This window comes from Halichondria panicea, chromosome 15 (assembly GCF_963675165.1).
Source record: "Halichondria panicea chromosome 15, odHalPani1.1, whole genome shotgun sequence".
Lineage (NCBI taxonomy): Eukaryota > Metazoa > Porifera > Demospongiae > Suberitida > Halichondriidae > Halichondria > Halichondria panicea.
In genome coordinates, this window is record NC_087391.1 from 3,833,954 (window position 1) to 3,844,932 (window position 10,979).

The window sequence follows — 10,979 nt, forward strand, 5'->3', positions numbered from 1 at the left end:
GGTCACCCTGTGTAAACGGAGACTATAATAACGTTTAAAGGGTTACAGTACCGGCATAATGTTAAACATGGAGTGGAACCCCCAAATAAAGGACGCTTTGAGGTCAATATAAAATCACATCTGTTCCATGTACTGAGCACGCTTGTCTATAGTTAATTCTTAGAGAAGTTATCATTGAGGTGTACGTGTCTTTATCTGGAGGCTCCACTGCGACTATTCACTACATATACGTATACCTTGCACGTGTACAGACCACATGAAATAATGATATGCATTACGGTCACCTGTTATGCTACACAATGACATACTTTAGATCTCTCAAGCATAACTTATATGGAAATCTGACTGTTGCCCACTATCATTTTAAAGGTGTGGTATGAACAAGTGGATACTATAAAATATGCCTTCTGTAGATATTGTCATTCTAACTTCACATTGAATAAAGATGAAGTTTCTCGTCTTGGCCTGCATTGTACTTGCTCTTGGTGCTGTTGACAGCAAAAAGGATGGATGTTCAGGCGCTAAGAAATGCAAAAAAGCACGTCTCTGTGACCAGCTTGGTTGTGACAGTGACTTGGAAAACTGTGAGATGTTCACAGTAGGAGCAAAGACCTTTGCAAAATGCGTGCCAAAGAGTGAGTCGAGGTCAACTCATGTCATACCTATTAAATGCATTCATGTACATGTACAGCATTTTTTATTTTATTTATACCTTTCTTGCACATGCATGCATAGATTACTCAGCAACCTGTGAAGAACTGCAATGTGAAGCAAGCAACAGCACCTGCAAGGTGTATTCCAATGAGAACATCGAGTTTACTTTCTGTCAGCCTCAGAGTGAGTTTTTTTCTGCCCCTTCACAATGATAATTATGTTACATTTCATGGACGAAAGAAATCATCTCGTTAATCTTTTTCAATTTGCAGAAATTACTATGAAGGACACGAAAGAGAAACCCAGCAAGCTTAGGCCTGACAGCAATCAGAATGTGACAAAAGACAAGAACGATGATGAACTAGAGGAGTCAAGCCATCGCAATCGTACAAAGGCAGAGAAACCAGAGGAGAAAAGCAAACTCGGTCAGTCAGGCTCTCGCAATAGTATCCGACCTGTGTCACCTAAGCCCACTGAACTGACACCTCAGCGACCTTCCAGACCCACTGCAGCTAGACCACAGAGACCTGCTAAACCAACTGGAACAACACCACAGCAACCAAAAAAGCCGGCTGAGTCTACACCACAGCAGCCTGAAACGTCAGAAAGTCCCAACCCTGAAAGCGATGACGGAAAAAAAGATTCTGATCGATCTGGGAGACCAAATCGACCAAATCGACCAAATCGACCAAAACGAGCTTTTCCCGGTCGCAATAAACTTGGCAATATGAGACACGAGCAACCAGATAAGTCAAAACAGATTAATCGCCAACACAACAACACCAGCAACTGCAGTCGCACGAAAGGAGAGGGTCTTAGGCCTTGCAGCAACTACATAAAAAATGGCACAAAACCTGATAAGCTTGAAAAAGACAACTCTCGTAATGGCACACATAACAGTACAGAATCTCACAAGACCAAGCGACCTGGAAAACATGATAAGCCAGAGCAACATAACAAGCCAATGAAAAATGCTCAGACAAATACAGCTAAGCCAACGGGAGCACCACTACAACGACCTACGAAGCCAAACTCTGCTAGACCACAGCGACCCAGGCCGACAAAACCATTGAGTGTTACAGAACGTCCCATGCAGCAGAAAGTTCCTGGGCGTGGTGGTAAACCTAAGCCTTGAACCAGCTATAGAACATAGAAGTGACTTTTCTATATAGCGAGTGTATCTAATTATAATTATACATACCTAATTTGCTTTGATACACTGTTAACAAATAATTATATGGCTTGTAATAATTGTGTTGATGTGATACACGTATAATTTGAATCTTGAGCATTGGAGAATCAGGCCTAACAAAACCATAATTATATAGGATTATTGTTCATTGATCACCAAAGTTCAGTCAGTCCCACATTAATAGAGTGTGATTTGAGTCAACCTTATTATAATATTGATAGATTGAATGAACATTGTCTATTGTAACGATAGTGGTTTAAATTAATTAAAAGCAACTGCTCACATAGTGTGCATAGAAGCATGAGATCAAGAAAGCTAGGGAAACAGTTATTCTAGGTGTCTGATTCATATAGAATCAGGCCTAACATATAATTATTGTTCGTTGATCCAAAGTTCGGTCAGTCCCACATGCATTAATTGATCCCAATAGAGTGTGATTTGAGCCAACCTTATGTAATGATAGATTGAATGAACATTGTCTATTGTAACGATAGATTGAAATTGGTTAACTAAAAGCAACTGCTCACAGATAGTGTGCATGGAAGTAAGAGATCAAGAAAGGGAAACAGAAGAACATAAAATGAAATGAACAACTAAACACTACTTTGTTTGTAGTTCTTGGTGTCCAATATTTCTTTTCCGCACATGGCACAAATACCCTTCTTGTATGCACATCCCTGACAGTAGTGGCTCCCAGCTTGGTGGACAACTTGCTTGCATATCCGACACTTTTCAAACTTTGTTGTGTATGGTGTGAATCTAGGTGAGTAAATCAAATATGGAACATTCTTGGTAACCTCAATAATAGAGTGACGTGAACCCCCTCTAAGAAATAGTTATAGGCCAGTTATAGGCCTAGTCCAAGGTCTCTTGCGAGGGAACTACTAAGGGCCTTAGGGTTTCGAATAGCGTAGACACACTGTACGAGGCCATTAACTGCTTTAGAATAAGCCAGGCAACTGCAACGCAAAGGGAAAGATCAATGGGTGTGGTCCGTGAACTTGAAGAAAATTACTTAGCAAAAACGTCGAAAGCACAGCGCTTATATATAGACCAAGGAAGCTCCTGAGAGTCTTTAGGATACACGTGTTGCTCAACTAGCCTTTTGGCGTCTACAAAATCTGGCCTATTCTCATTATTTATGCAGTAGCACACCGTGCATCCAACTGTTGCTATAGAGCTCCTTTTTATCATTTGGTCATGTGCGAGGTTTGTAGGCATAATCAAAATAGACCTCAGAAGAAGACCTCTAGAAGAACACCTCTGAAGGTCTGAACAGGTCTCTAATGGGCCTCTCGGTGAACAATCAGATTGCATCATTATTTTGTGACAAGTATATTCTACTACTAGCATTAAATTTATATCACATTAATAAAATAACACCAAGTGTCTTAACCGGTAACGGACATCAACAACATTGGTGTGGACTAAATTTATAGGAATATAAAGGTCCTTATTCCAGGAGCTAATGATACACCATTTTGTAGAGTCTTTTTCTAATTACAGTGCCACCCGAATAGAAGTGCCAAGTCCAATTTAAATTGAGCACCAACCCAACCTAGTGTAGTTTTTCTTTTTTTGTGTGTTATATTTGTGCGCCACTATAAAATTTATGTTTTAGGCGTTGTAAGCTCACCTAGCTCTCTTTCCAGTGAGTGCCTTGTTTTCTCCTACAGAACGTCCACCACTTTCTGTAAAAATTATTAGACTTTATAGAGCAATTAAGGCTTATATATAACAGTGTTACATGTCTTATTAGAGGCTTCTGGTTTCAAAGGAGGATGACAATACCGAGTGTAAATCTTTCATTCTATGGGGGGGGATATATCTATAGTATACGTGTTACAAAAATAATGAAAGCACCGCGGGTGCTGATGCCTCGGTGGAGGTGCCAAAGCTACATAACATAAAACTACTAATAGCTAGCTTTTATACACACATTGATTATAATTATCATGATGAACATCTTTAATTTTGCTGCATTCAAAAATGGCGGAGGACAATTTTGTCATGAAAGTCCCATACAGCGGATGGATGCAATCAACCGAATAGTGGGTAATGATCAACCATGATTTTTGTTAAAAACGATTGATGCCAAAAGTTCAAGTCTAAAATTATGGCTGGCTGCAAGTCAGCAGAGCCTTGCAGCTCTCTGCTCACTCTTGCAGCTACCAATAGCTAGCGTTCTAATGCAGAGCTAACTACTAAGTAGAGTAGTAACACTCGATGAACAAGTTTTGCTACGGACTCTTCTGAAAAGGCTGCAATAGCATTCCAAGTAAGCAAAACTAGGCATAACTCGAGAACGAAGCATTATTTTGCAAATCCACGAATTAAAATCCAAGTAAACATGACTAGAAGCCTATAGAAACTCTTACTTGCACTTCATTCATCCTTGAGCAGCTGTAGCGGTCTACACACACACACAGACACACACCCACACTACCGTATACCTCGCTTGCGCATGTGCACCAAGGCATAATTATTGTTAAACAACGAAAATAATGAATAAATTAATGTACACTTACCCACAGTGTTTCTTGCACCACTCTTCCAGGGGTCAGGACATATCACACGACCCAACTTCCTTTCACCTGTGGCACGGACCATAGATCATCTATGCGTAGATACACTACGACACAATTAATAAACAATACAATCGAATCGAAAGTTTATACTCAACAAAATACTGTAACTTACATTTCTTACAAACCATTTCAATCCTGTATGTGTGAAACCAGTAGATATATCTACATGAAGATTTATATTTTATTTATGAAGTTTACAAAGGCTGTGCTGACTTGACACCTTTTAGGGCCCGCCCAACCAACTAAGACACACCTTTTTACATGGATATGAGAGGGCGGCGTGATCATAATTTTAAGGGGAGGGGCTCATGCACAGGGGAACAATAGCCATCATTCAATCAAAATTGCACTCCTTGTCTCAGTACCTAAGCTACCTGCTGACCAGTACATGTACTACATGATGTAGCCAAAGTGTAGTTACACTATGGAGTACATAGATCTAACTAGCCTCGACTCCAGCCCCCTTCAACAGTGGCTTTTCCCTGCGGCCTGGAATCGAGGCTAAGATCTAATATTCACTTTCTGGCTAAGTATTTAGTTGGAAAGAATCAATAAAACAGTAATGATAGAAAAATTATGCTCAATTGACTCAGTGGAGAACACCAAACTGACATTATGACAGTACTTTGACTTGGAAAATACCTGCGTGAAGAACAAAAATATCAGAACAATCCAACAGTTGATGATCACTTACATGCAGGCATTTGCAAAGCCTCTGCAGACACTTGACATCGAATACCAAGGTTGGTCAACGCACCACTCACCAGTCCACAACTGAACGCTAAATACTGAGGGAGGGGAGAGGAGGGGTTGATATGAGCATGACATCACCACATTGGCAATTAAACAAACATCTTACCAGTGGAGCCTTATCTTTGTACTGTTCTGAATGAGACATATGTGTTAGAAGACGAAAGTTGTAGTCATGCAAGACATAGGTGTCCTGTGAAAAAAGTAATCACATCAAACCCAAATAGTATAAATGGTGAAAGGGGGCCTTCTTTCGAAGAAATACGGTACACTTATCTCAAGTTGCAATTTACAATTTGCCCCAAACTTCCCAGTGAGATACAAAGCACAGTACATGTATGAGCACGTACGATACCTGATGGTTAGTTTTCAAGTTGTCGATCGGCTTGTTAAACGCCAGGGACCAGAAATGCTTACAGATAAACACTACAGCGTCTAGCTCTGTCCTAAATCGAGGTGAGTCTCGAGACGTTCTCTCCACCAGGCTCTCCCCCACACGATGCCCCAGCCTCTCCAACTTCTCTATGACCTCAGGCTGGGAGCACTGAAGCATGACAGACAGAAGTATGACAGACAAGAGCATGGTATATTTCTACTGAGAAGCACTGAACTTATTATCATGATTGGGGTTGGTTCGAGACTACTAGATCTTGGCCTCCTATCAGTATCTATACCTTGTCTGAAGACTGTTGCTCCAGGAAGTAATCCACCACCTCAGCATGTAGAAACTCAAACACACACTGACTCACATCTGGATTTATAGTAACTGTGGACATCTTTATGATCTGACCAGAGACTAGACTAGACTAGACTAGCTCGACTTGACATTGGTAAAAGGGCAAAGGTGAGTTTGTCTGGGGAAATCCCTCGGCATGCCAAGGCGCTAGGCCATGTGGCTTCTAATTAGTGACACAAAGAAGTTTCCAGAACCTTGTTGTCTGTGCTGGGCGCTCCTCCAGCTAGTGTAGTGTGGTGAGTTTTACCATTGCTACTACATATCTGTCTAGAACAACCTTGATATCCAGTGAGGGAACTTTGAGTACAAACTAACTTTCAATCCTAAGTATGGCCAAGTGGGGTGAAGGTGATCCACGATGGATTGTCGAAGAGAGGCCTGATGCCAAGAACGTCAACAACTGGCACTGGTAAACTGTTATTTATATTATTGTTGTGGCTTTTTGGATTGAAAAGGTCAGGCTTAAGGGAGAGTTCATGTAACCACTCAAGCTCATGGCGTGGTCTCAAGTGAGATAATACAATACCGTAGCCAGTCGTTATTAGCCATATAATACTAGCACCAACTGCATGTGGAATTCAACTTTTTCCTGTTCTAATTAACCCATTTCGAAATAATTATTTTTTTGTGTAGCTAATTAGAATGCACATGGACCATACATGCAGAAGGAATGCATGCCATTAAATAGTGTTGCTAGGAGTCTATGTAAGTAGGACCACAGATAATGAAAGCACCACGGGTGCTGATGCCTTGATGGAGGTGCCAAAGCTCATAACATAAAGCTACTAATAACTATAATAGCACACATTATATCATGACGAACATTTCTGCACAGGAAAACTCAAAAGAATGGGTAATGAATGATCGACCACGATTGTTGTTAAAAACGATCAATGCCAACAAAGTAAGTCATGGCTGCATCAGCAGAGCCATGCAGCTCTCTTCTCACTCTTGCAGCTACCAATAGCTAGTGTTCTAGTGCAGAGCTAACTACTAAGTGGAGTAGCAACACTCGGTCAACAAATTTTGCTAAGCACTCTTCTGAAAAGGCTGCAATGGCATTCCAAGTAAGCAAAACTAAGGCATAACTTGAGAACAAAGCATTATTTTGCAAATCCACTAATACCAAGAAAACATGACGTAGAAGCCTATAGAAACTCTTAATTGCACTTGATTGATCTTTGAGCAGCTGTAGCAGTCTACACAGACACGCTACCGTATACCTCGCTTGCGCATGCGCACTGAAGCATAATAATCGATAGTTAGATCTTGAGACTGAGAGTTCAGTTCTTTGAGCTCAGTTTGAGCTTTGTTAAACCATGCCTATTCAACTGTTCAGCCTTGCCACAGCTTTGGGTAAGATTCACACCAAGTAGATCTTCTACAACCACTTCAAGCCGAGGGTTTTTAGTACATAGTGCACTGTTTAGCTAGACTACCTCTGTTCCACAGTGTTGATGAACAACAACATTAACTCCACAGAAATGGGTGGGTAATGCTGTGTGTACAGTATGCGAAACCCCACATGTATCTACCGTAGTTTTTGTACATGACAGCACATCCTGTGTGGTCTATACTTCCCCTGTGGTAAAGTGGCAGACGAGGTACGACAGGCGCGGTGCAGCTCAGGCAATTAGCCTTTTATTGAACAATAATTATCCGCCCACGTCGTATGTTTTTGCGGAGAGTAATCAGAGGCTAATTGCTTGAGCTGCACCGCGCCTGTTGGACCTCCTCTGGTAAAGTGGTAATGGTTGCCAGTTGCCACAGTAGTTACTCCCCACGCCGCCACGTGTTCTAATAATCTGTCAGTCTGTCTGTTTGTTTGTCGTTCTGTGTTTTGTACTGTGGATAGCCTCAAGGTAATAGTTTTAAATTTGACAGATTTTGATGTTGCTAAGAAGCTTGAATTTGCACATTGGTCTAGATGCACTCGCCTTTGACTCAAGGTCCGTCTAAACTCCAAATTACCGCCGAGGGTTTGCACTTTAGTGCTCTAGTCGACTATTGTTGTGTTGTGGTAATTTTGAGCGCCCAATGTAGAGGATCAATTTCCAGAAATTAGTTTTGCAATATCTCTATATACTGTGTCCAACTACAATCACGGTAACAGTTACTCGATCCCTATACATGTAGGTCTGAAAGTGATGCAAGTGGTTGGTCCAAGATTAAGCTGAAGGAATTGCTCGTGGGGTTAGAGTTCAAGGGTACAGAGGGGGCCTGCAAGACAATTGAAGTGGTCAGCTGCAAGGGAGAGGCCTCTGCCAAGTGAGTGGGGCTACTGTGGCACACTGTGATCTAGTATACTGCTTTAACCCTAAGCTTGATTTTCAATGGGTCTGCAGGATTTCATCATTTGCGGGGGGAGGTTTGGGCGCGCGTAAGCACGTCGCAAAATGTTAGTCCACTCCCACATTTGTTCCCCACACCTCTTATTACATGCTAGTGCATCACAGTATATCTATATATTGCATAGTACTAATGTGATGATGTCATTATTCTGCAAACATTTTGGGGGGAAGCTGAGCATTTTGGGGGGGGGGGGAGGTTCACCCCTGCCCCCTCCCCCCCCCACTAGATAAAGCCCTGGCCTGTATGAGTGTATTTGAAGCTCTCCCAAACTTGAACAGTAAAGTTTTTGTCACTGTGTGCATATTCCGAGAAACTGTTGGTAATTGAATGTCTTCTCAGTAATCGAAAGGGAAAGCTGATCTTTTTCTACGAATGGCAGATCAACTTAAAGTGGACAGGTAAATCTCGTACAAAATCGATGTACTGTTATATGCACAGTTAGTGTTTAGTTAGTGCGTTTGTGTGATGCATAATTATCGCTCATAGAAAAGAGGCCCTGTATACTAGAAATTCATGTACATTACGCTTCCCCATTCCCCCAGGCTCTTGCAACCCCCCAAATTCGACCGTGGATTGTGACGACGAGAGCAAGGAGTATAGTGGGGAGATTGAGATCCCTAACCTGAGTGAAGAGAATGACATAGATGATGTGGATATCATAGTCACTGCCAAGAAATCGTCTCGGGAGGCCAACAAACTGAAGGAGCTTGCTCACAAAATAGCCCCAAAAATTGTCAGAGAGCAACTCAGTTTGTATCTTGAGTCCATGAGAGAGGGTACGTGTGTAGCCTGCATGTTTTCTCGTTGAGTTTAATGGAGCATTGCTTGTAGTTAGCGATTTGTAGTGTAATAATCACCATTACCTTTGCAATAATTATCTGTGGTATCACCCGTAATATGGCAGGGCTGTTGAGTAATTGACATCTCGTAAGATTTGTGAATATTTGCCTCCAGAGTTCTCCAAAGGTCTTATTTTTCCCAAGACTGGTGACGACCAGCCCAATAACATAACTACCTCCCGCCAGAGCTCGATGGGGCCTAACCTAGACACCCCGGCCGCTCAATCCTCCCCCTCTCCCATTGGCTGTCGTATTTATACTGCAAGAATCACACTCACTGACACGTTCATGGCTCCCGTGGAGGAGTTATATGACTGCCTGACAGTGCAACAGGTGAGTAGGCGTGTTCGGTTTGTACTTAATCATCACTATATCTAGTTTGGTTTGTGCTTGCTATGTACACTCAATCAATACATTAATTGTTCAGTGGATCCCAGCTGTCCACGTCAAAACTTAGGGGAAAAGTTTGTGTCTCGGCTTACAACAAAACATGTCTTTTCATTTCACAGAGAGTCGAGGCTTACACTCGTAATGCAGCTGTAGTGGAGAGTGTGAAGGGTGGCTCCTACTCGATTATGAACGGGCAAATCACGGGAGAGTTTGTGGAGCTGGCACGGCCCTCCAGAATTGTCATGAAGTGGAGGGAGAAGATCTGGCCAGAGAGTAAGTGTGGCTGTAAGATGTACAAGGTGATTATTGGTACTGTTGGGTTTCGATTTTTCACAAGCTGGAACATCAGTCGAGGATTTGGGAAATAGCAATAGTTTTCGTGGATGACGATGACTTCTCATTTGTCTGTACAACACTGTTCAGGGTTTCATCTAGGATAAAATTCGGGGGGAGGGGGGTAGATTTTGTTAAAATGTTTAGCTTAGTTGAGTTATGATGTCCTGTAGTACTAATGTGATGATGTCCTTATACTACAAAATACCCCCCCCCCAATAGATAAAACCCTGTCGCGTACCATATAGCCGGTAATTTACGACCATTTTCATACAGGGAGAGTGACGTTAAATCTATTGCGGTAGAATAATTTCGTAGTTTTAATTTTCGGATGATGCTCTTCAATAAGAAATACGAAAATTTCCACTGTACGAAAACAACCTGCTATACGGTATTAACTGTAGTTGGCTTTAAGGCACACTATTAGACCAGATCCCATGTTTTTACTCTGTGGTGGGACCTGGGGGACATGTGTGCCAGAGTATGAGGTGAAGATACTGAAACAAGAGTGTGCTTCTCCATGCTCTTGTTCAACATCTCTCACACAGTGCTTCTTACATTTGCCATGTGTATATAGGAGAGAGTTTGATAAGTATCAAGCTAACTATTGATCCATTTGCAGCGTGGCTGATCTCTCTCTCAGTGTTTATATATAGTCACAAAAGTAAACAGTTAAATGATTGAATCACATAGGTTTTCATTTCCTTGTACAGTCATGTAAACCGCTACATGTACATATACATACATTTTTAATATTCATACACTTACGATACGAATGTACTCTTAATATTTCTCTTGTTGTATACCCTCCTTGCAGACCACCACTCAAAGGTGACTATTGAAATCCAGCAGGAGCCAACACATTCTAAATTGATTCTCACTCAAACTGAAGTTCCTGAAGCCGAATTAGAACGAACTAAGCAAGGCTGGAAACGCCACATTTTCAGCTCCCTTAAGTACACATTTGGCTTTGGCGTAGCGCCCCTTTGACCTAAACAGTAGCTAAGAGAAATGGACTATTATTTTATTCTATTTATACATGCTCATGTGTTGCATATTTATAGGGTTTAATGTTTCAAGTTTTGTGATACTTATTGGTTTTCTATAATCATCTGTGTATTGTATCACAATTATTATATATTCTA

At 41.5% G+C, this 10,979-nt stretch overlaps 4 protein-coding genes across 4 annotated transcripts; 2 read left to right on the forward strand and 2 right to left on the reverse strand.

Annotated features, from left to right (window-relative positions):
- Positions 1–356: 356 nt before the first annotated feature.
- On the forward strand, positions 357–1,942 carry LOC135349446 (sporozoite surface protein 2-like). Its single transcript, XM_064547977.1, has 3 exons — positions 357–635; positions 736–837; positions 927–1,942. The coding sequence occupies exons 1-3, from the start codon at positions 446–448 to the stop codon at positions 1,787–1,789; spliced, it is 1,155 nt and encodes a 384-aa protein (XP_064404047.1). The 5' UTR covers positions 357–445; the 3' UTR covers positions 1,790–1,942.
- A 366-nt stretch (positions 1,943–2,308) lies between these two features.
- On the reverse strand, positions 2,309–4,838 carry LOC135349451 (cysteine-rich PDZ-binding protein-like). Its single transcript, XM_064547983.1, has 4 exons — positions 4,547–4,838; positions 4,375–4,440; positions 3,483–3,537; positions 2,309–2,605 (listed from the first exon to the last, which is right to left on the reverse strand). The coding sequence occupies exons 1-4, from the start codon at positions 4,560–4,562 to the stop codon at positions 2,440–2,442; spliced, it is 303 nt and encodes a 100-aa protein (XP_064404053.1). The 5' UTR covers positions 4,563–4,838; the 3' UTR covers positions 2,309–2,439.
- Positions 4,839–4,967: 129 nt separating this feature from the next.
- On the reverse strand, positions 4,968–6,002 carry LOC135349449 (trafficking protein particle complex subunit 6b-like). The gene is made up of 5 exons (XM_064547981.1): positions 5,859–6,002; positions 5,540–5,728; positions 5,294–5,377; positions 5,129–5,222; positions 4,968–5,076 (listed from the first exon to the last, which is right to left on the reverse strand). The coding sequence occupies exons 1-5, from the start codon at positions 5,958–5,960 to the stop codon at positions 5,048–5,050; spliced, it is 498 nt and encodes a 165-aa protein (XP_064404051.1). The 5' UTR covers positions 5,961–6,002; the 3' UTR covers positions 4,968–5,047.
- Positions 6,003–6,025: 23 nt separating this feature from the next.
- On the forward strand, positions 6,026–10,979 carry LOC135349447 (activator of 90 kDa heat shock protein ATPase homolog 1-like). Its single transcript, XM_064547979.1, has 8 exons — positions 6,026–6,156; positions 6,210–6,329; positions 8,057–8,188; positions 8,612–8,670; positions 8,815–9,048; positions 9,227–9,444; positions 9,621–9,774; positions 10,652–10,979. The coding sequence occupies exons 2-8, from the start codon at positions 6,250–6,252 to the stop codon at positions 10,822–10,824; spliced, it is 1,050 nt and encodes a 349-aa protein (XP_064404049.1). The 5' UTR covers positions 6,026–6,156; positions 6,210–6,249; the 3' UTR covers positions 10,825–10,979.

Coding starts and splice junctions, on each gene's coding strand:
- LOC135349446 (XM_064547977.1), top strand. CDS start 446: ATGAAGTTTCTCGTCTTGGCCTGCATTGTACTTGCTCTTGGTGCTGTT. Junction 636..735: donor TGCAAAATGCGTGCCAAAGA/GTGAGTCGAGGT, acceptor ATGCATGCATAG/ATTACTCAGCAACCTGTGAA. Junction 838..926: donor TACTTTCTGTCAGCCTCAGA/GTGAGTTTTTTT, acceptor TTCAATTTGCAG/AAATTACTATGAAGGACACG.
- LOC135349451 (XM_064547983.1), bottom strand. Junction 3,538..4,374: donor TGGTGCAAGAAACACTGTGG/GTAAGTGTACAT, acceptor TAATTTTTACAG/AAAGTGGTGGACGTTCTGTA. Junction 2,606..3,482: donor CTCACTGGAAAGAGAGCTAG/GTGAGCTTACAA, acceptor TTACTCACCTAG/ATTCACACCATACACAACAA.
- LOC135349449 (XM_064547981.1), bottom strand. CDS start 5,960: ATGTCCACAGTTACTATAAATCCAGATGTGAGTCAGTGTGTGTTTGAG. Junction 5,223..5,293: donor ACAAAGATAAGGCTCCACTG/GTAAGATGTTTG, acceptor CCCCTCCCTCAG/TATTTAGCGTTCAGTTGTGG. Junction 5,077..5,128: donor GGCTTTGCAAATGCCTGCAT/GTAAGTGATCAT, acceptor TTCTTCACGCAG/GTATTTTCCAAGTCAAAGTA.
- LOC135349447 (XM_064547979.1), top strand. CDS start 6,250: ATGGCCAAGTGGGGTGAAGGTGATCCACGATGGATTGTCGAAGAGAGG. Junction 9,049..9,226: donor TCTTGAGTCCATGAGAGAGG/GTACGTGTGTAG, acceptor ATTTGCCTCCAG/AGTTCTCCAAAGGTCTTATT. Junction 9,775..10,651: donor GGAGAAGATCTGGCCAGAGA/GTAAGTGTGGCT, acceptor CCCTCCTTGCAG/ACCACCACTCAAAGGTGACT.